Below are 25,850 nucleotides of genomic sequence, written 5' to 3' on the forward strand. Positions count from 1 at the left end.
ATCCAAGTTATTTCTGGGCGAGATACTCTTCCAGGTTGGGATCATCTATGGAGTGACTTCACGCTGGAGGAGCTTAGGCTCAACTTGGTCAATGGCACAAGTAGCAGTGGCAAGGCACCAAAGGTGGAGAAGGAGTGGGAAAATGTCGCCCTAGCAAAAGGGAAAGGCGAAGAAGGTCCCGAGTAAGGGGAAAGGCTCAAAAGGAGAGAAGAAGAAAAAGACCTATCAAAGGTCAAATGTTTCGGTTGCGATAAACATGGTCACTATGCCAGCCAATGTCCTAACTAGAAAAAGGGCAAGAAGGGGAAGCAGGCAACAACTTTAATGGGCATTGAGGATTTGTCTTCTAGGTTGGAAGATGAATTCACTCTCATAGCTTGCCTCTCTAGCTCCACATCCATGGGTGTCTGGTATATCGACAGTGAAGCATCAGCACACATGACGAGGTTTAGAGACTATTTCTCTGGTCACAAGGAAGAGGAGATGGACTTCCAGATTCATATGGAAAAAAAGACGAAGTGTACTCCAATTGGGAGAGGTACCATCAGCATTAAGAGGGAGTCAGGCAAGAATACCAATATTTCAAATGTACTGCATGTGCCAGGTTTTGGTATGAACCTAATTTTAGTTTCTGCACTACAGAATAAGGGGTACAATGTCTACTTCACGAGGCAAAAGGTGTACATCAAACACCAAAGCTGGAAGAAAGCCAAACAGAATGGGGTTCGAGGCAACAAGTTGTACAAGTTGCAGTCTAATTCTCCAAAGGCACTAATCAGTAGCAGTAGTAGTTGTAGAGACTTGGGAGAGTTGTGGCATAGGGGGATGGGACACTTACACCATGGAGCACTCAAATTGCTCAGAGAGATTATAACAAGGATTCCAGAATTGAGCACGAAACACGATGATATGTGCAGAGGGTGCGTACTTGGGAATTTCGAAAGGCAGCATTCCTAAGGAGTGACAGTTGAGTCAGTGGTGTGCTTCAATTAGTACACCCAGATATTTGTGGCCTGATGTTGTTAATTTTAAGTATGTTCTATGCTTAGAGCAATTTATTTCAATTTTCACAATTAGCTCCATATCTTTTTCAGATTAGCAATCACATCAGCATTAAACTAAACTGCAAATAGAACATAAACATAAATCGCAGAAGACAAGCCAAGACAAGAGGACACAAGATGTGGCGCTAGCCAGGGACAAACCCCAATGTGGGGAAACCCTTCATCAATTCTTCTTATATGTTCTTCAATAGTTCAGCAAAGAGAGAGAGATAGTACGTTTACAACAGAAGTCAACACTTTGACTTATCTAGATAAGAGCATAGATCATCTCTAAGAAGATGATACATAAGATCAGTTGAAGACATGCTGCTTCAACTAATTCTCCAAGGTGACTCCTTCACCTATCGTTGTGCTGCATTTCGTCATCATGCTGCACCTCACCGCGCTGCACCATGTTGCACCCATCATCACTATGTTGTATCTCATCACGCTTCATTAATCATGACTGTACCCATCACTGTACTGCATTATGTGCCATTGTTGCACCATGGTGCGATCCTGACCTATGTGTTGGCTGCACCTTGCTTGCTTGTTGTCCCTTGCTTGCTTGTTGTCCCTAGCATGCTTTTTGTCCTTAGCATGCTTGTTGTTGCATGCTAGCTGTAACATTGCATGCTTGGTGTATTTGCTGCTAAGTACCATACAACTGTCCCAATGTTAGTTAGTTGTCCCTTGCATGCTGCTCTCCTTCGGAGACAGATGCTCCGGCTGTTTCGGCAGTTCCCGGCAATTCTGGCAGTTCCAGTTGTTCCCGACAGTGCCGACAGTTCTGGTTCTTCCTGGCAGTCCCAGCAGTTCCGGATTTTCCAGCAGTTCCAGCTTTTCCAGCAAATTCTGGCAGTTCCGGCTTTTCCAGCTTTTCCGACAGTTCTGGCTTTTCCGGCAATTCAGGGTTTTCCGGCTTTTCCGGTAGTTCCAGCTTTTCTGGCTTTTCTAGCAATTCCAGATTTTCCGGCAGTTCCAGATTTTCCAGCAGTTCCAGCTTTTCCAACAGTTTTGCCTTTTCCGGCAATTCCGACTTTTCCAGTAGTTCCGACTTTTCGGCAGTTCCGGCTTTCCCGGCAGTTCCGTCTTTTCTGACAGTTCCGGCTTTCTGCCCTCTGGATCAGGGCAACGTTATTCCTTAGGATCTCTCATCCTACTAAAACCCAAAGACAAGTAGAGAGAGGAAGAGATCCCAAGTGTGTTGAAATGACTTGAAGGCCACCTCTATTTATACTAAAACGTTGAGCACATGTGGGGTTTATTTAGTTGTTGGGCGACCTTGACGAATTATCTTATAACACAAATAAATTCATAACTCCATGAATACTTATCAGAATCGGATGATCTTTAGAACAATCCTACACCTCTCGATGAGAGGGATCCAAGAAAAATATCAACTGCCATAAATAAGATGACCCACATGGAGTTTGGCCCTACTTGCCAATTTTAACACTCCCTCTCAACTAGGGAGAACTCCATCCATTGATCCATATGTCCGACTATACTATCTCTGCCATCAATGCCCTGCACTGCTCTGATCTGCTGAGCTCTGCTCTGCTTTGATCTACTGAGCTCTGCTCTGCTCTGCTTTGCTCTGCTCTGTTGAACCATGAAGAAGAAGAATTGATCGAGAATATCTCATACCATTCTCTACTGACCTAAAGTCAGTTTCATCTGAAGAGAGTGTGTCACATCACTCTTACTGACCCGAAGTCAATTTTATTGATCCCAGATCAATATCACAAGAGAGTGTCTCAAACCACTCATACTGATCCCAGATCAATGTCACAAGAGAGTGTCTCAAACCACTCATACTAATCCCAGATCAGTTTCATTGATCCCAGATCAATGTCACAAGAGAGTGTCTCAAACCACTCATACTGATCCCAGATCAATAGAGGTCATCCTAGCATAGGGAGTACGGTAAATACAGCGATGCATCCATCGATAGTACTACTATGTTCTCTATCCTCATTTCCCTGCTCATTGATCAAATGAGAGGTACTTCCCATGAGTCCTAAACTGCATGGGTAGGATGCCTCGACAGGAGAACTAATCATCGTGTCCACAGGAGAACGAATCATCCTATCATTGGATGCCACAGAGAACTAATCATCCTGGCCCACAGAAGAACTAATCATTCTATTCCATAGTCGCCACAGAGAACAAATCATCTTGGCCCACAAAGAACTAATCATCCTGTTCCACAGTTGCCACAGGAGAACTAATCATCCTGACCCACAGAAGAACTAATCATCCTGTTCATAGCGCACCATCAGGGGAGGGTGAGTCGCCCTATGGTCGTATGTTGCTCCAGTAAGTACCCCAAGCCCCCCAGAGCTCCCAGAGCTCAATGCATGCAACATGCAAGACCCTTATAAGAAGGTCTCTCAATGACTCCAAGTCATTCGGGAAAGTCATAGATTTGACCTTTCCCCGGGGCTTTGGCAACCTGTACATCAGTCTCAATGCGATGGGGCTTTGGCAAAATGTCTGCGACCTGTACATCAGTCTCAATGCGATGGAGCCTCCTCGCTCATCGACTTACCATATCGCAGATAAGGCAGTATCTAATGTCTATCTGCTGGAGCAATCATCGAATACGGGATTCCTCAATAATCGAATCCCCCCTCTGGTTGTCACAAAGAATCACAGTGGTATTCATCATGTGTACAAACAACTCACTTAAGAGCTTCTGCAACCATGCAGCTTCACACGAGATCATACTCGTAGCTATGTATTTGGTCTCGGCGGTGCTTATAGCAACAGAGTTCTGCTTCCTGCTCATCCATGATATCGAAGTAGAATCCAAAGAGAACTGGCACTGAGAAGTGCTCTAATGATCCTCCACAATGCCTGCCAGTCAACATTCGAATAATCATGCAGTTTCATATTTTCGGCAGTGTATCTCAATCCATGAGAGATTGTGCCCCGAAGATATCTCAGAAGATTCTTGGCACCAATCCAGTGAGGCTCAACCAAGTATGAGCTCACCATGCGAACTGCAAAACATATGTCCGGACGGAAGTTTACCAAGAACATCAGCGCGAATGGGTTTATGAAACTCAGAGGCATTTCCCAAATCTGGTCCGACATCACTACCATATAACTTCTGAAAGTTAAAATCCTCGAGGTAGTCACAGGCATGCAGTTTATCATTCCACATCCGGAATCCAACTCCCTCTTACTTCTGCAAATGAGAGGGTCTGCACCTGTCAGAAATAGGTCGTCCTCAGAAGGTGTCGGTATGAGAGGTCTATCATCCACAACCTTCGAGTAATGGTTTGGATCGGTTTCACTCCTAGTGAATCTCAACTTCATCAGACAGCTATCAATCCTCTCATACTACGCCTGCGGTGTTTTGCTTCAAGCCATAAAGAGCTTTCATCCACCTGTATACATGAGATTCCCAATCATGAATCTCAGCCTCCTCGGGTTGTTCCAAACCTGTGGACCTGCTGCATGAGGGGAATGGTCCCCTTATAAGATTTTCCTTCGGTACATCTTAGTCATGTACCTTCATGCTCTACTTGAATTCAAACATCCCTATCACCATTTGACTCACATCAGGTAGGGCCCCATAGGTAGACCTCCAGTGTTATAGATGCGATATGTCAATTGACATGATCCCCAATGGACCATCCTGCAACTTGATACAAATTGCCAACCCTGAACCCATGAGAAAAGCATCTTTGAAAATTATATTTTTTAACACGTACCTTTCCATCGATGAATGCCACCCTGAAACCTTTGACTTCCATTTCTGAGATGGACACCAAGTTCTTCTTGCGATCAGGTACATAAAAGAGATTCTGTAAATGAATCGAGTTACCCTTAGTCAATTGAGAGTTAACATTCCCTACACCCTTTCCAAGATAGGTGGCAATGGCTCCAAGTATAATCCCACGATTGTTTCCATCTCTACCAAATTAAAGAGTGCACCCATCTATCCGATGAAGTGCCTTGAAGCACTACAATCTATAAGACAAATTCCCAAAGAATCTGAAGGAGAGGGCCAATACAAGATAATGCTTCTTTATCTTATCAGAAACAACATTTGATTCTTCATACTTGGGGTTCCTTGCTTTCTATGAAGAGTCGGCCATTTCCTTGATGACATGCATTACCTATCATTCCTTTGATCATTGAAGATGTCCCTTGAATGATTGTTATCATCATCAAGTGAGGTGTCCCTGCCATTCGGACACTCCTTCGCATAATGGCCAAACTAGTTATCTGCCTTTCCTTCCACCCTGAGATCCAGCCTTCCAATGAAGTGATCTTTAGGTAGGCCATATTCCGTTGTGCCATTCTGATAATATTCTCTGCTTCGACTTCACCCTTAGTGAATTTGAAGAGGGATGAGGAATCCACTGATCCTTTTGTCCTTTCCCAACTGTCTTTGGTGATTGCTCTTTCACTCTTGCTTAGGCATTGTCTTCACCTCAGCTCTGATACCATGTTAATTTTAGGTATGTTCTATGCTTAGAGCAATTTATTTCAATTTTCACAGTTAGCTCCATATCTTTTCCAGATTAGCAATCACATCAGCATTAAAGTAAACTGCATATATAACATAAACATAAATCGCAGAAGACAAGCCAAGACAAGAGGACAAAAGATGTGGCGCTAGCCAGGGACAAACCCCAAAAAGGGGAAACCCTTGATCAATTCTTCTTATATGTTCTTCAATAGTTCAGCAGAGAGAGAGAGAGAGATAATACGTTTACAACAGAAATCAACACTTTGACTTATCTAGATAAGAGCATAGATCATATCTAAGAAGATGATACATGAGATCAGTTGAAGACATGTTGCTTCAACTAATTCTCCAAGGTGACTCCTTCACCTATCATTGTGCTGCATTTCGTCATCATGCTGCACCTCACCGCGCTGCACCATGCTGCACCCATCATCACTATGTTGCATCTCATCACGCTTCATTAATCATGATTGTACCCATCATTGTACTGCATTATGTGCCATTGTTGCACCATGTTGCCATCCTGACCTATGTGTTGGTTGCACCTTGCTTGCTTGTTGTCCCTTGCTTGCTTGTTGTCCCTAGCATGCTTGTTGTCCTTAGCATGCTTGTTGTTGCATGCTAGCTGTAACATTGCATGCTTGGTGTATTTACTGTTAAGTACCATACAACTGTCCCAATGTTTGTTAGTGGTCCCTTGCATGCTGCTCTCTTTAAGAGACAGATGCTCCGGTTGTTTTGACAGTTATGGCAGTTCTGGATGTTCCCGACAATTCCAGCAGTTTCGGTTGTTCCTGGCAATTCCGGATTTCCCAGCAGTTCCGGATTTTCAGGCAGTTCTGGCAGTTCTGGCATTTCCTGCTTTTCCAGCTTTTCTGGCTTTTCTGGCATTTCTAGTTTTTCCGGCAATTCCAGCTTTTCCGGCAATTCCGGATTTTGGCAGTTCCGACTTTTTCGGCAATTCCGTCTTTTCTAGCAATTCCGGCTTTCTACCCTCTGGATCAGGGCAACGTTGTTCCTTAGGATCTCTCCTCCTACTAAAACCCAAAGACAAGTAGAGAGAGGAAGAGATCCCAAGTGTGTTGAAATGACTTGAAGGCCACCTCTATTTATACTAAAACGTTGAGCACATGTGGGGTTTATTTGGTTGTTGGCCGACCTTGACAAATTATCTTATAACACAAATAAATTCATAACTCCATGAATACTTATCGGAATTGGATTATCTTTAGATCAATCCTATACCTCTCAATAAGAGGGATCCAAGAAAAATATCAGCTGCCATAAATAAGATGACCCACATGGAGTTTGGCCCTAGTTGCCAATTTTAACAGATGTCCACCAGATCTCTCAGAGGGTATGAATATTATGTGACCTTCATAGATGAAATCATTTGGAAAACCTGGATCTACTTTTTGAAGAACAAGGATGAGGTCTTCAGTGGTTTTCAACAGTTTAAGCTCTTGTGGAAAATATGACAGGAAAGAGGATCAAGGTGCTTCGTATAGATAGTGGAGGCGAGTATATAGATAAATAATTCACTGGGTTCTATGCAAAGGAGGGCATCAGGAGAGAGTGGACAACTCCATACAACCCTCAGTAGAATGGAGTTGCAGAAAGGAAGAACAAGACGATTGTTGGGGCAGCAAAGACAATGTTATATGACCAGGACATGTCCAAGTTTCTATGGGTAGAGGCATGTAGCACAACAAAGTACATACAGAACAAGGTTCCTCACAGAGCGTTGGGGAAGATAACACTAGAGGAGGTCTTCACAGGGAAGAAGCCAGAGGTCGGACACTTCAGGATCTTTGGCAGCGTACCATATTTCTGTGTGTCGGATGATAAACGCACCAAGTTGGATCAGACATCAAAGAAAGGTTATTCCATTGGTTACAGTGAAACGTCCCAGGCGTATAGGATCTATATTCCTAGTAGCAGGAGGTTCATCATGAGACGAGACGTGAAGTTCCAAGGAGGAGAAAGCCTTCAGGAGATTTCCCGAGTTGTTAGCAGATGATCAAAGTGGGCCAGCAGAAACTCCACGAGTTGAGCAGAAGTCGCAGGGACAACAGAGTACTAGTACAGTTACCAGCACAAGCACTAGCTCAAGTGCAGGAGGTCCAGTTAGTTCACAGCAGACAGAGCAGCACAGGCAGGATGAGAAGCTTGAATCTCCAATCACCAACAGCGAAAGAAGTAAAGAGGTGCTTCAGACATTGAGAGATGTGCAGGGGTTCACGGGAGCCCCTAGATCAAGCACCCAAGAGTGCAAACAGCCAGACAGGTACAAGGCGTTGGTGACGAAGGTCGTCGACAGGGAGCCTTCCAGTTATGATGGGGCTATACAGTATCAAGTGTGGCAAGTTGCCATGGTGGAGTACAACTCCATCATGATCAATGATGTACGGGAGGTCATGCCTAGACCTATGGATAGGTTAGTTGTAGGCTCTCGATGGATCTACAAGATCAAGTATACTACATATGGTAGCGTGGAAAAGTATAAGGCTAGGTTCGTGGCCAAGGGGTATGCACAGCAGGAAGGCATAGATTATGAGGAGACCTTCGCTCTAGTAGCCAGATATACCTCTATCTGGGTAGTGATCTCATTAGCAGCGCAAATGGGATGGCATATTCACAAGATGGACGTTAAGACTCAATTCTTGAACGGGGTGATAAAGGAGGAGGTGTATATCGAACAGTCAGAGGGTTTTGAGACGCATGAGAGAGAGACACAAGTGTGTAGGCTGAAGAGAGCATTATACAGGCTCAAATAAGCTCCCACGGCATGGTGTGGTCAGATAGATAGCTACTTGCAATAGATGGGCTTCATGAAGAACGAAGCAAATTCCAACCTCTACTATCTAATGGTAGGAGGTAAGCCACTCATACTAGTTTTATATGTGGATGATCTCTTCTTGATAGGGTCATCAAGGCTCATAAAGGACTACAAGAGGGACTTAGCAGCTAAGTTCGAGATGAAGGATTTGGGACTGATGCATTACTTCCTAGGGCTGGAGGTATGGCAGACGGACGAGGAGATCTTCCTTGGGCAAGGGAGATATATTATGGAGATCCTGAAGAGGTTCAAGATGTAGGACTATGGACACATGTCCACGCCTATGATTACCAATTAGAGGAAGATAGGCGCATCAAAGGACGCAGATGTGGACCCAACCTTATATAGGCAGCTCATTGGATCTCTTATGTATCTGGTCAACACAAGGCTAGACATTTGTTTCAAGGTAAACACTCTCAGTTAGTTCATGGTGGAGCCAAAGAGGGTGCATTAGATAACAGCAATACATGTATTGAGGTATTTGCGTGGCATAGTTGAGTATGGTTTGAGATATGCTCGAGGTGATGATGTTAGTTTGTGTGAATATATAGATGCAGACTGTGCAGGCAATTCAATGGATCGGAAAAGCACCTCAGCGTGTTGCTTCAATATTGGATTGGGGGTTGTCTATTGGTGCAGAAAAAAGAAGAAGTTTGTGGAACTGGATTCTGCAAAGGCGGAATACATGGCAGCGAGCATGGCCACATGCAAAGCTATTTGGCTTCAGAAGCTCCTAGTGGGTTTGTTTGGTCAGCGGTTGGATTCGACCAATATCTATTGTGATAATCATAGTTGCATCAGGCTCTCTGAGAATCCAGTGTTCCATGATAGGTCAAAGTGTATCAACATAAGGTACCACTTCATCAGAAATTGTGTGCAACGAGGGTCAATTCAACTACAGCATGTTCCCATAGATCAGCAGGTTACGGATATTCTCATAAAGGCATTGGGTAAGGAGAAGTTTGTCTACTTCAAGGATACAATGGGAGTAGTGGAGAACACCTTCCTCACTAAGAGGGAGTGTTAGTTTTTGGTAACAACTAACAGGTGTTCTAGTCTCTATGGTGTTTAAAAAGCTAAGGAACACATTTTCTCCAATACCCAGAAAAGGTTTCACAAGAAACACCTCAATTAGATTAATTAGACAATTATTAATTATTTCCCTAAGTCTAACTTAGGAAAACTGGTTAATTAAATCAAATTAATTGAGAAAAAATATTTTTTCTCTATAGACTTCTGAAAAAGTCACTTGATGGGATCAAGATGATCTTAGCCATCGATTGTGATTAGATTGTGGCCATTGGTTGCTCAACGAGAGATTATAAGAGCAAGTCAATGGAACATTGGAGATCAATTCAAGCAGTTCGACTTACCCAGTTGCACTGATTAGCAAGGGTGCAGTAGAAGCAGAGGGTGACACCAACAGTTTCCAATACTAGGAAGGAGGTCGATTTTATCTACAGAAGAGGAGGTTGAATTCAGTAATGCGAGAAGCCAGATAGCTAGTGCAAGTGACAGAGTGGAGCTCATTTCAGTGTGACGATGTCAAATCTATCACAAGAGGCAGAGCGAGTAGAACAAGAGTAGTGTCGGAAGCAATTTTACTTGTAGGGGCAACTTCTCAAAGGCTAAGCGAATTTTCCAAAGGAGCCAGCGTGCATTTCCAGTCACCAGTGTAAGTTGCTAGGAGGAGGTGCGAATAGGCTAAGGGAGACCGAAATTATTTTGCAGAGGAAACTTTTGTTTCTAGATTATTTTTCCAGTGGAGAAAATTATTTGTCAGAGCTTTGTCAGTGAGAGGGAAGCAGTTGCATTTCTCAAATTGTTGAAGGCTAATAATATAAACCCTCATCTGCAGAACTAGTTCTCCCCACGTTGGGGTTTTTTCAAGGGACTATTGTCCAAAAATTTCGATGTCAAATTTACATGTGTGTGCATTATTTTTTCAGTTCCTATATTTTATTTGTGAAGATTGCAGTGGTGAATTAATCGTTATTTGTCATAATAATTCAGGAAGACAAATAAGTTGCATAAGTTAGAAGATTAATTTATGTTTGTTGCAATTAAGGAAATTTCACAAGAACATCCAATCACATGACGAAGATGAGGTCAGTGTTCCGCAGTATTTTAGAGACAGGCATAGATTGCCAATTGAGTTGTGGAGGTAGCACCACGCATCCAGTGAAGGGGGTTGTACGTGTCAAATTCCAGCTAAAGTCAAGAGGATTTCTAGAGGTGACATGGATGTTTTTTGTTCCAGGACTGACAGTACACTTGCTCTCAATGTCAGCCTTGGAGGATGATGGATATAGAGTTTTGTTCCGAGATGGACAAGTACTTCAATGTTCTGAGGGAGTGCCCTTGGATGCAGCAGTAGTGCTTGGCATTAGGCAAGGGCAATCATACAAGTTATTGGGACAACCTGTGGATATATCCAAGGGGATCTTGGATATAGGATCAGTGTCAGTTACAGAGAGGGGACAGGGGGCAAGGAAGAGTGATTCTTCCAGAACTGTTAGGAGACTCAGTTGGTATGACATGGTATTGATGGATGCTCAAGAGTGTGATGGGACTCCTCGGAGCATGGTTGGTTCTAGCAAGTTCTCAACTCAGCTTTCAAGGCAAGTAGCAGGACAGGCTTCAGGTTCAGAGGGAGCTACTATAGGTGGTGAGATGGGCTTGGAGACAAATCCAGGTGGTGGAGGTGCCAAAAGTACCTTTGTCGCTAAGAGGAGTGTTAGTTTTTCTTGCACGGGAGATACTTCTACATTGGCAGTGCCTAGCATGGAGAAGTGATTGACATATTTGATATTTCACTCTCTAGGCACTTTACTTTATAAAGTTATTAAGTTAGAAAGTGACTTTTTATATTTAATGACTAAAAAGTGATTTTTTATAAAGTGAGTGTGACTTTATAAAGTTGGGTCACTTAAATGATTTGAGTGGATTGTGAAACTAAGTCATGATCGTTGATCTTGAGATGGTGAGATTTTATCTCAGCCATTGAGATATAGGGTTAGGGATTTTATTCATTGATGAGAAATAAAAGGAGAAAGGGAGAGTGAAGAAGACATTATTCTTCATGAGACTTGAAGAAGAGGAGAAAGAGAGCCAAGGGACAAGTTCAGCAAGAGGAAGAGTATTACAGCAGCTAGGACAGCAAGGAGGATACACATTCATAGGCAAAGAAGGGCACACTTTGCTGGCATGAAATTCAAGGCAGTGGACAGATACGAAATTCAAGGCAAAAGACGGAGTTTTACAAGCTGCAGACCAACGTGAGCTTCAAGGGATGCAATGCAAATTTTGAGGGAGAAATTCAGCAGGGAAATCCATGCAGCTGAGGCATGAATTTTGAGGAGGATGAAGCACAAAATTCTGTGCAAATCTTGGCAAGAAAAACGATACTTAAACAACACAGATTTCGAGTGACAGACGTAGCTAAGATTGGCACAATTTTCTGGGCAGATTTGGCACAAAGAACGAGGTCTGTCAGGCACTGAAATCAAGGGGTTGCTGGCACAAATTTCAAGGAACAACTACAGCACTTTTCCCAAGGAATTTATTCCAAGGAACAACTACAGCACTTTTCCCAAGGAATTTATTTCAAGGAACAACTACAGCACTTTTCCCAAGGAATTATGAGCATGAAATTTGGGATATAAGTTGGATGTTTGCTGTCATTTAATGCTGTAATAAATTCTCTGATATGAAATAAATCTCTGCCTCTCACTAGTTTCCCTTTGGGGTTTTTCCAAGGGCTTTACCCAAAAATCCTTGTATCAAATGTGTGTTGTCTACTATTCATTTTCAGCTGTTAAAAGTCTGATTTAGTCATGTGTATTTCAACTCATGAAAATTAGATTGGATGTGTTTACATTTAATCAGTGTTCCATGGGGACACGTCCCCCAGGGTCGGGTGCGCGCACCCCTCGCAGAGTCGCACCCAGGACGGGGGGACGTTTGGGGAAACGTTTCCCCACGTCCCCCTTTTGGGGAGACGTGGGGAGACGCAGGGGGGACATTTCCCCAGTGTGGGGGACGCAACTCCCCAGGCGTCCTCCCTCAAAATGGGCTATGCCTACCCCCTTAAATTTGCTTGTAAACAATGATCTATGACAGGGAAAACGTAGTATTTGACCATATTTCCTTACTAATGCTATGCTATTCATGGTAATGTTTAAGAATTTAAGTAAAAGTGACATTCTTTATCTTTCATTTTCATCCTTTTACTTAAATTTTTAACATTACCATGAAATGACTCAGGATGTTTGAGAGTGGTTCTGACCTCATTGGATTTCATATGGAGAAAGTAGAATTTTAGATCTCACTCAAAATCCAGCAGACTTAACAATTTTTCAAGAATTCAGGATTCGATGGAGTGCAATGTTTCCATTGCATTTTGTCATGTACAAAGGTATGGAATTGATATTTAATCAAGAGCACCAAGCCCTCTGTGTACTTTAGAGTGACTTTTAGACTCATCACTCCATTGTTTTTGAGTTTTAATTATATCAATTTATTATTCCAGTCTTTAGATCAATTTTCCAGGAATTCAAGATTCGATGGAGTGTAATGTTTCCATTGCATTTTGTCATGTACAAGGGTATGGAATTAGTATTTAATCAAGAGAACCAAGCCCTCTGTGTACTTTAGAGTGACTTTTAGACTCATCACTCCATTGTTTTTGAGTTTTAGTTATATCAATTTACTATTCCAGTCTTTGGATTTCAGTATCTATTATAGTCTAGTTTGCTTAGTACTAATTAGATTCTAGAATGATAAATGATGAATTTTGATTTTAAATCAATTTAGAATCTAGAATGATGAATGATGAATTTAATTTTTAAATCAATGTAGATTCGAGAATGGTGAATAATGAATACTGAATATGGATCAAAGTATTTCATTATTGAATCTCATGGTTTATGGATGAATCATGTATGTATTAGTAAGGATGATGAGTATGGAGCAATGTATTTCATTATTTAATTCAATTATGTATCATTCTATTTATGCTTTCATTATTGAATATGAATTTAAAATATATATATATATATATATATATATTAAAAAGGAAAAAAAAATTATATACATCGACATCCCCCCGTCCCCCCTAAATTTCCCTAAAATTTGAGGGTACTCCCACACGTCCCCCTTGTGCGCCTCACCGCACCCGCGTCTCCCCGTCCCGGAGACTTGGTGGAACATTGCATTTAATGCATTAACTATAAAGTTTTTGTTGGAGACTGAAATCAGAGTATTGACTAAGTGTTTGACAAAAGTCCTACCAAGGAAAATCAGCTTGTAGGTGATATTTTTTCAACATGCAGGTCGCATCAAATTGAAGGAAGCCTAAATATTTACAGTGAAGGACGAAGAATTGAGGAAGCAGAGTTTATTGTGGAGATCGAGATCTTATTTCCTGAAGCCGAATAATTGAAGAGGCTGAATTCTTCATTAGTGTTCACGTTCATTGATGAGACTGAGTTCTGCCTTGCTAGGGTTCAAGCTAATTTGTGGAGACCAAGTATTTACTGAGAGGCTGAGTTTCACTGCAAGTGACAAGATAAAAAAAGATGTCGAGTTATTTATTTTCAAGGCAAGGGGGCAGAATTACTTGGAGGATGAATTCTTCATTATGGAAGACGAGTTCTGTATTTCCCAAAGGATAAAATAATTGTTGGGGCCGAATTCTCCACTCCTAGGGATCCAAGATTATTTTGGAAGCCGAGATTTATCTCCCAGAGGCCAACTTAATTAGGCCAAGTCTTTCATAGCTAGGGTTTCAATACATTGTGGAGGACAAGCTCTTGGAGGCCGAATTATTTGTTGTAGCCAAGCTCTTCATTTGTGGGCCAAATTTCCTTATGCAGACCAAATTGTTTAAGTATGCTGCATTGATCCTTTAATAGAGGCAGAATTGTGTCTCGGAGAGCCAAGTGATTTATTGTGCCAATCTCATCCTGAAGGTTGAAAATTCTTGTAGCAGCTGAGTTTGTTGGCAGAGGTCAGATTAGTTCCTGGACGTCAAATTTCTACTGTGCAAGGGCCGAATAGATCGAGGAGATCACCGCTGTATTTTCCGGAGGCCATACTCATCATTCCTTTCTTGCAGCTACATCCTATCATTTGCTGGAGCAGCTATCAAGTTCCAAAAAAAATGTTGTATGTAATTTCTATGACACAGTCTAATAAAAATTTGGCTGAGATAATTGGTGTTCAATCGACAAATTTCACTGAATAAAATAGTATGTGGTGGTTTTCCAAATTTTATTGAGTGAAATTCTTTATAAGTTACATGCCAAGTGTTTAAAGAATTAATTGTCTGCAAAGTGTTTGCAAAATGCCTAATAGAAAAAATCTAAAGTTATATTAATTTGCCCATTCTAGAAAGGGAATATGACATTCCTACTTGCTATTAGCTGTTAGAGCAACTTTGTGTGTGCACGACCTGTTTGTCCAGGTTACCTCAATTGGTTGTTGAGAATTGAATGTTAACTAGCCAGTTGATGAGAGTTGAACGCTTGTTCAGTACTAGTTGATAAGTTGAATGTTATTTGAGTGGTAGTTAAGAGTTGAATGGTTGAATCATGAACGTTAGTTTGGTTGTTGAACCATTAATGCTAGTAAAGGCTCTTGATCCTACAATAACCAAATGTAACGAAGTGTCATGCTCATGGTGAAATGAATATATGAAGCTATATTTGAGAAACTCACTCTCTCAATCTTTTCTACCAATGGTTTATTAGATTCAACAGTCGTCTGAAACAAGGGAAAAAAAGGTTAGACTATGATAGAAGACATCAAAGTGTACTTTAGGATTACAAGAATGAGATGGAACAAGGATTTAAATTAAGTCAAAGAAAACCAAAAATACACAATATCCAATATTGGAAAAAGAAAGTAAGCAGGAACTTAACATTGCAGAAAATAAAAGGAAAACCAAAAAACTGATGACATCCTAGAAGACTTACAAGATCAAGACATGCTAGAATAAGCAGAACCTAGTGTTATAAGTCAATCCAAATTAGCAGTTTTTGAAGTGCAATGTATTCAACAAGCTAAAGCACTCAAGATGGAATGTTCTGTGGGAATAATTAAAGCAACATCACCCATTGATTATATGGACGCATAATTTCGACAAGTCAACAAAGTGAAGTGACTTGGTATAACCGTATATAAGGACAGCCAGTGACATCAATGCAACATTACCCATCCAAGAATCTGAAAGAAAAATAAAGATTCTGAATATTCCCACGGTTAGAATTTTTTCTAGAAATGCTTCAAAAAGCATGTCAATTCCTTTGGCTCAAGTGCCAAGTGTAGAAGATGGTTATTCTACCAAAGTTACCGAGACTTGCACCTGCCTTTATCACTTTGAAACCTATGCAATAATGGAACATCAGTGAACATCTTAACACTCTGTCAACCACACCAGTGAACCAACGCTGCATTGGTAGTTATAACTTAACCTTCGATCTCCTTATCATTTCCCAAGCTTTCGTGGTTTTTCTATAAGTGCTTCAAAAAACACGTCAATTCCTTTGGCTCAAGTGCCAAGTATAGAAGGTGGCTATTCCACCAAAGTTACCTGAGACTTGCACCTGCCTTTATCACTTTGAAACCCATGCAACAATGGAACATTGGTGAACATCTTAACTCTCTGTCAACCACACCAGTGAACCAACGCTGCATTGGGAGTTATAACTCAGCCTTTTATCTCCTTATCATTTTCCAAGCTTTTGCTGTTGGATTCTGATCGACGATGGATTTCAGGGTAAATCGCATTCAACCTATTTGAAGAGTCAATGATCCGGATCGAGTTAGTGCAATCCACTGTCAGGACAACGAGAGAGGCTGTTGCCAATCATGGAGTAGTTGTTAAAGGATTTTGGCGGATTCAAACCCTTAGAATTTACAACATAGACCATAAGGTACACATTAGCTACTTCTAATGCCACAGCCATATATCTAAGCTGCAACCTATAGTAGAAAACCAGATAGAGGACATTTAAGATTCATAACAACTCTAGTCCCGAAAAATCCCCAAACAAGCACCAAAATCTTCCTAAACTTCATACCAACAATCCCAAAATTGAGCATGAGCAACATGGTCGCAAAGTTAGTTATGAAATGTTCCTACACTTTTTTCGTATTGAACAGCCCTTGAAATTTACAATATTAATTCCTTAGGTGTCCTAACGTCTGTGTACCTTCCATAAGACCTGAATTTGTGTAATGCCAGGTACGACTGCGCTTCCGCCAGAATGATTGGTATATTGGATTTATCATATGAATTATGTTTTTTAAGTGATTTATGTATTAAGGAATTTTGTTCTCAAAAGCAAACTTTGTTACAGCTTAATCCTGCAGAGGCAATCTGTAATAAGCAAACCCACTCTCTCTCTCGCACTCAAACCGAATAGGGTTTTTCGCTTTGCTGGGGAGACGAAGCGATTGTTCTGAGGCTTTGGTATAGTGTGGCATTCATTTAATTCGCATATCTAAAATCTCGTTATAATGTGATACAGAGCAATATTTGAAAACAAATATTTGGGAAAAAAGTAAAGTTTGAACTGCGAGCGGCTGAATCTATCCATGAAAAATAAATGTCAATTGCTTGACAGACTGGGAAAACAATAGTCAAATTCTTACAGCTTCCGAAGAACTGCGACGCTGGATAAGCGCCTTCGCCTGTTGACACATATTCTTGAGGAAGTTCCCAACGGCTGGACCTGGCCAGTTACACTCGTTTTGTGACTTTGTCTGTTCCATGTGTCCACTCTGGTAGTGCAATACTGTGCTACTCTTGAGCCGAAGGGTAATTTAAGATGTTTTTCATTGATCAATTAAAGGGAAAAGCCTCCGTTGGTATCCTGTAAAAACTTAATATTAAAAGACAAAGGCTTGATACCCATTTGGAAGCGAGATCGTTCATTCTTAGTTGACCAGCTTTCAATTAAATTAAATGTGTAGAGCTAACGTAATTTCTAAAAATTTAAATATATTCAATATATTCAAATTAATATTAAAAATGTAAAGCTAATGATTTTTTTCTTCATGAAAGAAAAAATTAACTGGTTTTTGTAAAGTGATGGTCAAAATAAATGAATGAATCATATTTTAGTCTATGTAGTGCTTTGTTTTGTTTTTTGTAATTCAATTGTTTTCTTATTCAAATTGATGGTGAGCTGACACAACCTTCTAAGAGTCCCCTTGTTGAAAAGACAATGTCAAGTAATCCATGTTAACATATTGTCATAATTGTCTCTAATATCTTTGAAAGCATCACATTCCAAAATGAAACGTTTTTCCAGTTCCACTGTTGAGAAGTGCAAAAAATGCAAACTCATTCTTCCCAAGCTTCTTTAGGTCTTTTCCACCGTCTCTTTTCACACCGAAGTTGATGCGAGTTAGTTCTTAATTGAGCAATAAGAATCTTTGCTCTCCACGAAATGCTAGCTCCAATGTACTCCTTTTGTTGGAGATCACGAGTGGGGTTAAATTCCTGAACATAGTACTCATACTTTCTACCCAACTCTTTTCCCCATATATGCTTATGGAACTTCCCCACAACACAATTATTTAACTCCTTGCTATTTGTGGAACAGTCATTGAAGTAGATATTCCATTTTTGCATCCATTTGTTGTTTTGTCCCATCCATGTTTTCTTTCTTTCACTCATGCCTTAATTGAAGATAGATTTAGGCCATCTACCTACTCTCATTTGCTCAATTCTTTTTAGATATCTTATGAGACGCACCATAGCAATTACTTCGATGGGAGTTGCTCATGTTTCACTCAACATTATCTCATAAGGAACCAAAGTTTTTATTTTGAACTTGCTCATGATCAAGCGTTTTTGGATTTTCTCAATTTGTTTTCATTCTGAAATGGGGGTGCTGCTATCCCACAATTCACGCCATATAGCATCATTGGACAAACTAGGAGTCTGAAAAGCACTTTAATCGTTTTCCAATTCCATAACTCTACCTCTCTACATTTGTTTTGAAGAGCATATAATGTTTTCCACCCTCCTAAAATTCTTTTCTTTTTGCAGTCCTCCCAATTAAACTTGTTGTTGAAATCAATCCCGAAGTACTTGTATTCTTTTACTTCATTTACTTGTATTAAATGATTGTTAAAGTACTACTAAAGTGAAGATCTGAGTTGTAAATTTCATGGAGGGTGAGACTCTCAAACTAATCAACTTTAAAAAGAAAAGAAAAGAAAGTAAAATTTATATTTATACATATTAATATTATTTATTTTAATTTATAATTTATTTTAATTATAAATATAGTGAAATTCTCCAAATCACATAATATCAAATATAATGATATATGTACTTTCTATGTAGTGGATGGACGTGAATAGTTGATGCATAGTACATTTGTTGTGGACATGGTAGCTCAGGAAAAGGGCAATTGCCTTCATGACTATTTCTGGAATGGCAAAGGAAGTTTGGTGTCGAGTAATGGATGTGGAAGGCATAGGTACTTGTGAACCAACGTGCTTCCATAGTTATGAGAGTAACACATGTCGCATAATAGCCATGAATGGTAATGCCTCGTTGTAGGATGGAGCGATGACAAGCATGAATGACGAGGGTGGTTTTAAATCAGACCTCCTTAAGCAAACTCAGATGCAAGGAAAATTCACCAATCCTGACCCCCTTGTTTGTGTGTTGCCTAACAAATTCACCCTCCATCAGTGCATTATGGTTTCTCCAGTGTCTATTGGTGGACATATAAAGTTTATCTTTGCCTGACTTCCATTCATAGTTGTGTGTGAATGTCTTTTTGGATCCCTACAACTTGGCCTTTTCTCTCAAAGTGCTTCCTATCTACTACCTCCATCCTGTCACGTCACCTTCACAACCATTGTGTGCTCGAGTGGTGTTGGGTCTCTAGTGGTTGAGTGACATTTTATAGGGGATTTGTTGGAGGGCGTGACATTGTTGAATTGGTTTTTGGGTTGGGCGTTGACGATGGTGAAGGCCAAATTTCTAGAATCCAACCAATGGGGCATTTTTCGAAGTGATAAAGGTCAAGTTGAATCCTCAAGGCATGCCTTGCCCAACCTTTAGGGCACTAGTTGATCCAGGTGGATATTGGTGGCCACCCACCTATTCCACCTAGACCTCCTGTAGGTTTCATATGTTTCCTTGTTTATTTTAGGATTTACTATTTTTAGCATTTTTTCGGGTCTTGAACTTTTGGCGCAGTTTTGACCCCCTAAACGACGTTTTTTTGAGGTTCGTTGTAGGCCCATGGCCATGTCGTAAATCTTGTAGTACTCAAAGAGACCTTTCCAACAAGGTATCGTACACGCCAAACAGAGATAATATGACCGGGAAGTTGGCTACCCAACTAACCCCAATGAGGCCCATAAACTCTTGGTGTTACATCTCCCGGGGTTAGGGTTTTGGTTGTTTAGGGTTTTCTCTTGTTGTTCAATAATAAATAGGCCCTTGAGCTTCATTGTAATAGTTCAAAGGCATGTAGCCGCCACATCTCTTCTCAAATATAAGCTACCATTGCCCGAGCTAGTTTATTTCCATTCTATTTGTAAGCATATTTCAGTATTCTGGTATTTGAAATGAAGTGTTATTTCTGCTACATCTTTGTATTTATGCATATATCTGTAATTTGTTGCATTCATGTTTAAGTTCGAATTAGTGGTATCAGAGCAGTCTATTCTTTCTCTGTTTCTCTTTGCATGTTCCCAACGAGGTCAGGGTATAAGGAGTTAGGGCTTGATCTGGTTGAACCTTTGCAAGACCAGCCTAGCAAACCCTGATGACCTCCCATGGAAGAAGAAAAGAAAAACGAGGGGGCAGGAGATCGTATGAAAATATTGCTCGAGGAAGCCCTCGAGCGACAGAGGAACGCGATGATGGGTAACTTTGCCCAAGTCGTTTGACAACTACCCACAGGCGACGCATCTTCATCCAACAGCCACTCTGGAGGCGTCACTCCTTTTAAGGTACAAGTTAACTTTGACATTCCCATATTTGAGGGCCAGATAAATGTAGACGTCATAGATAAATGGTTGAATCTGTTGGAAGGATATTTTTCAGTTCATGACTTTTCCAATCGAGAAAATATTACTTTTGCACTTCTCAAAGTCGCCCCACACGTCAAGGATTGGTGGGAAACCTACTGTGAACAAAAGGACGAGAGGGAATCCTCACTATTTTCAACCGCACCCACTTGGGATTCTTTCTGAGACGCCATCAAGGAACAATATTACCCTGTCATGAGCTATGAAGATAAATACATAAAGTGGACCATGCTACAGTAGGGAAGGGACCAAGATGTGTCGGAGTTCACAAATGTTTTCCATACCCTCTGCACAAAGTTGGGTATCAAGGATTTTGAGCGGCATTTGGTATTCAAGTACCGCAGTTGCCTACACAAGTACATTCAGGACAAGATGGAGTTCCTAGACATCTCCTCGCTCAGCACAACATATCGATACACTATCAAGATTGAGCAGAAGTTTAAACAGAAGAAGCAAAACTTTGGCTCTATGAATCCAAAGCAAGGAAAAGGCGCCCCCAAACCATAGAGCAAAGGCCAAAGCCAAGGAGGGGTAACCTAGGACAACCCATTGAAGCCGCAAGCAAATAACAACACCACGAATACAAAGGACATGGGAAAATGGTGTGAGTTCCATAATATCTCCACTCACAACATAAGTGAGTGTCGAGCCAAGCAGTCACTGGTGGCTGAGTTGAAGGCTTCTGATTCAGATGCAAGTTCCGACTCTAAGTTAGAACCCGACAAGGGGAATGAAAAAGGGAAATAGATCATTGACGTGGAGCCCAATGCCACCGTGGCCACCACCAAGATCTAAAAGAATGAGCCTGAAGATCTAGAAGAGGGGAAATGCCTCTTCCACTCACATATGTGGGTGAAGGCTTCTCTGCTGTAGTTCATTATCGAAAACGGAAGCCAAAAGAACCTTATTTCAGCAGAGGTCGTGAGGCGGTTGGGCCTACCAATGACAGCACATCCGCAGTCGTACACCATCGGGTGGCTTCACCAAGGACAATATCTCTGCATCATCCAGCAGTGTCACCTTCCCTCCAGCATCAAGCCCTTCACACATGAGGTATTGTGTGATGTTGCTCCTCTTGAAGTTTGTGATGTATTATTAGGACAAACATACTTGTGGAAGTGACATGTTGTATATGAGTATAGACCTCGCTCTGTGATTATTACTTTGGGCAATAAGTTATACAGGATACCGGAGGTAGCCCCACCTACTGCCATCCCTTGGATCACTACAAATCAATGCAGTAAGATAATTTCCTAGACTAGGAAATTTGTTTTCCTTATGATTCGCCCTCAGGGCAAGAAGAAGGTTGTGGCCACAACTTCCAGACAGGGCTCCTCCGCACAACAGCAACAGATGGACAAGGTCATGGAGGAGTATAAGGATATTTTCACCTCACCTACAAGGGTACCTCTACACTGTCAGGTCAAGCACCCCATTGATCTGACCCCTGGCGCGACACTACCCAATGGACCAATCTATCGATGCTCTGTTTTGGAGAACGATGAGATCAAGAGGCGGATTCAGGAATTGTTTTAAAAGGGCACATTAGGCCAAGCTCATCACCCTATGGGAGCCCGATTCTATTGGTACAGAAGAAGGACATGACCTAGAGACTCTATATTGACTTTCGGTGTTGAATAAGATCACTGTCCAGAATAGGTACCTAATCCCACGGATTGATGACCTTTTGGACCAGCTCAAGGGGGGCAAATATTTCAAAAAGATTGACTTGAAGTCTGGTTATCACCGGGTTCCTATTAAACTCTCTGATGTGTGGAAGACTGCCTTCAAATCCAAGGAGGGCCTTTTCAAATGGTTGGTCATGCCTTTCGAGTTGTTGAATGCCCCCACAACCGTCATGAGATTGATGGACGACATCTTGTGACCCTTCACCAATGCATTCATGGTGGTGTATTTAGATGACATCTTGAAATTTAACTGGAGTTTGGAAGAACACCTCCACCATATTCAACAGGTCCTTCAAACCATGTGACAACACAAGTTGTGTGCCAATTTGGAAAAATGCACTTTTGGCATGACCCAGTTTCAATATCTGGGGTACATCATTGATAAGCAGGGTGTGCATGTGGACCCAGCCAAGATACAAGTCATTTGGGACTAGTGAGCCCCAACCACTCTAACAGAGCTCTACAACTTTCTGGGTCTTGCCAATTTCTACCGCAGGTTCATGTTGGGGTTCTCTCATATCACTTGGCCTTTAAGTCAAGTCACCAAGGGCAGAGCAAAAGAATTTTTTTTTGGTCTGAAACCCAACATAAGGTGTTTGTCGAGTTGAAGCATCGCCTCTGCTCCACACCAGTGCTCACATTACCAAACCTGCAGCAACCATTTTAGGTTGAGACAGACGCCTCCAACTATGCTATTGGTGCAATTCTTACTCAACAGGGGCATCTAGTGGCTTACCATAATGAGATATTGTTAGACACGGTCCAAAAGTATACGATTTATGACAAAGAAATGTATTCCTTTCTGCAGGCCTACCGTCAATGGAAGCATTAAATTTTGGGGAAGGAACGATCATCCACACAGAACACCGACCCCTGCAATTCATACAGACATAAGGGAAGTTGTAGAACGATAGCCATCAGAAATGGTCCACCTACCTGCAACAGTTCCATTTGAACATTAAGTACAAGAAGGGCAACACCAATAATGTTGCAGACTGCCTTAGCCGACCACCAGTCATGGCGCTGATCACTGTGCTCAACTCCTGTGGGCATGAGACTTCAAGGTGGCCGCATCTTTACCAGAGCAATCCAAAATTCGGCAGCACATACTAGACACTCCTGGAAGGGAAGCAAGTTCCAAATTTTAACCTTCAGGATGCATTGTTATGCCACCTGGGACACATCTATGTTCCTTCAAGCGAGCATTCCAAGATGATTTGGGAGGTGCACTACAATTGGGTCGTTGGACATTTCGGAGTAGAGAAAACATTGGCGGTATTACAGAAGTATTTTTATTGGCCAAAACTTTGTCAAGATGTTGGGAAGTACATTATCCTACACCGCCTGTGCCATTTCCAAACCAACCATTAAGAAGTAAGGCCTATATACTCCTCTACCTACTCCTAGTCGACCTTGGGAATCTATCTCCATGGATTACATGTCGGGCCTTCCTTCTACTAAGCACGACAATGATTGCGTTTTTGTGGTCGTCAACAAATTCTCTAAGATGGCCATCATAGCGGCCTGCAAGAAGAGTATCACAACAAAGGCCACTGATCTCTTCTTTGAGCGAGCGTGGGTACATTTTGGGATCCCACAGTCCATTGTCTTAGATCGGGACAACAAATTCCTGAGTGAATTTTGTTCAACTCTCTAGTTGATGATGGATACAAAACTTACTAAGTCCACGAGTTTCCATCCCCAAACTGATGGCTAAATAGAGGTTGTCAACAGGATGATCGTACACATTTTGTGCATGTACAACTCGAAGCATCCACGCACATGGGATGAAAGTCTCCTCTATGTACAGCACAACTACAACATATTTCTCCACAGCTCAATGGGCCACAACCCCTTTCAAGTAGGGCTAGGATTTAATCCATTATGTCCCATTGGTGTGGCCATACCATTTGCAGCCACTCAGACATATTTGTCTCACGTCCAGTCCGAAGCTGGCAGGGCTAACAACTTCATTGAGCGCATTCAACACATCTTCCAGTAGGTCTATGACATACTAGACAAAGACAATGCTAAGTACAAACAGTGCCATGATCAACATCGAGTGTCGCACAAGTTCCACGCGGGTGACAATGTTTGGCTACATTTGCAAAAGGAGCTCCTCGTTGGACCCCACCGCAAGCTTCGCCCACCCCGATATGGGCCATACACCATCACCAAGGCTATCAGTGACAATGCCTTCAAGCTCAGCATCCCACCATTCCTTGGTCTGCACCTGGTGTTCAATGTAACCACCTTCGGCCATACTTTTCACCATTGTTGGACACATTCAACATTACAAAATAACTCACACCAATAGAGCTAAACATGGAATGCATGGAACATGCCACAACTGATCAGCTCATGGACACACAGATCAAGAACACTCACCAATAGAGGATCCAGCTATATTGAGTTTTCAAAGTATGCCAACTCCTTCACCAAGGCAAGTGGTTCACCAGGGACCAAGTTCAACAAAAATTTCCTCACCTCATGGAAACTCTGCATGCAATGGGGACCATTGCTTCCTAAGGGGGAGGAATGATCTAGGTGGATGTTGGTGGCCACCTGCCTATTCCACCTAGACCTCCAGTCAGTTTCTTTTTTTTCCTTATTTATTTCAACATTTACTATTTTTTGTAGTTTTTCAGGTCCTGAACTTCCGGAGCAATTTTGACCCCCTAAACGACGTTTTTTTGAGGTCCGCTGCAGGCCCATTGCCACAAGAAAGTGCTTGCTGCAAATCTTATAGTACTCAGAGAGACCTTTCCAACAAGGTATCCTACGCGCCAAACAGAGATAATATGACCGAGTTACAACCCCATGAAGTTGGCTGCCCAACTAACCCTAACGAGGCCCACAAACTCTTGGCGTTATATCTCCTGGGGTTAGGGTTTTGGTTGTTTAGGGTTTTCTCTTATTGTTCAATAATAAATATGCCCTTGAGCCTCATTGTAACACAGTTCAGAGGCATGTAGCCGCCACATCTCTTCTCAGAGATAAGCTACCATCGCCCGAGCTAGTTTATTTCCATTCTATTTGTAAGCATATTTCAGTATTATGATATTAATGAAATGAAGTGTTATTTCTGCTGCATCTCTGTATTTATGCTTATATCTGTAATTTGTTGCGTTCATGTTTAAGTTCGGATCGCTAGTGCATAAAGAGTTTCCATGCACATGAAGTAGTCGTTCAAACAATGCATTGCTCCATAAACCTATGATATGGTCAAGAATTTGGTGAATTAAGTGAAGTAGAAATGCCACCAAACTTCTCCTCATCAAATCAGGGCTTAATCCCTTAATTGGTTTGAACATTCAAGCTTTTGTAAGTGCGTGATGCTAAGGTCTTCCGACCTATGGAATTCTATTAGCTAGCCAAAACTTTGGTAACCATTGCTTTAGAAAACTAAAAGCAATATGAACCAAAATTTGTGGACTCGCTCAGACGTCTTGAAGCCAAATTCATTGTGTTATGCAGAGTTACATTTGAGATCAATTTTAAAGTTTATGGAGCAGAACCATACAAATAGAAGAAAATGGTGGAGCTAAAGAACACTTTTATTTCACAAATCACCAGTTTCAACCTAATAATTATTGAACATAATGACAACAAAAAAACCAAAGGCATCATTTCACCCAAACTCCTCTCAAACTACCTCATCTTAATTAGGCTTCCATTATTTCATTACATATTTACACCAATAGGCATTCCTTTGTGGGGTT

General features: G+C 41.4%; 1 protein-coding gene across 2 annotated transcripts in view; it reads right to left on the bottom strand.

Moving 5' to 3' along the window:
* Positions 1–17,308, bottom strand: part of LOC149204560 (uncharacterized) — a 178,023-nt gene extending 160,715 nt beyond the window's left edge. For both annotated transcript variants that reach the window (XM_089394753.1, XM_089394752.1), the window contains exon 1: positions 17,030–17,308. In XM_089394753.1, coding sequence (XP_089250879.1) covers positions 17,030–17,149 — 120 coding nt within the window. In that variant the 5' untranslated portion in view covers positions 17,150–17,308. The remainder of the gene's footprint in view (positions 1–17,029) is intronic.
* Between the last annotated feature and the right edge of the window lie 8,542 nt (positions 17,309–25,850).

Source organism: Pinus tabuliformis, chromosome 1_2 (assembly GCF_031772625.1).
Source record: "Pinus tabuliformis cultivar Carrire ecotype Pingquan chromosome 1_2, CPIR1, whole genome shotgun sequence".
Taxonomy (NCBI): domain Eukaryota; kingdom Viridiplantae; phylum Streptophyta; class Pinopsida; order Pinales; family Pinaceae; genus Pinus; species Pinus tabuliformis.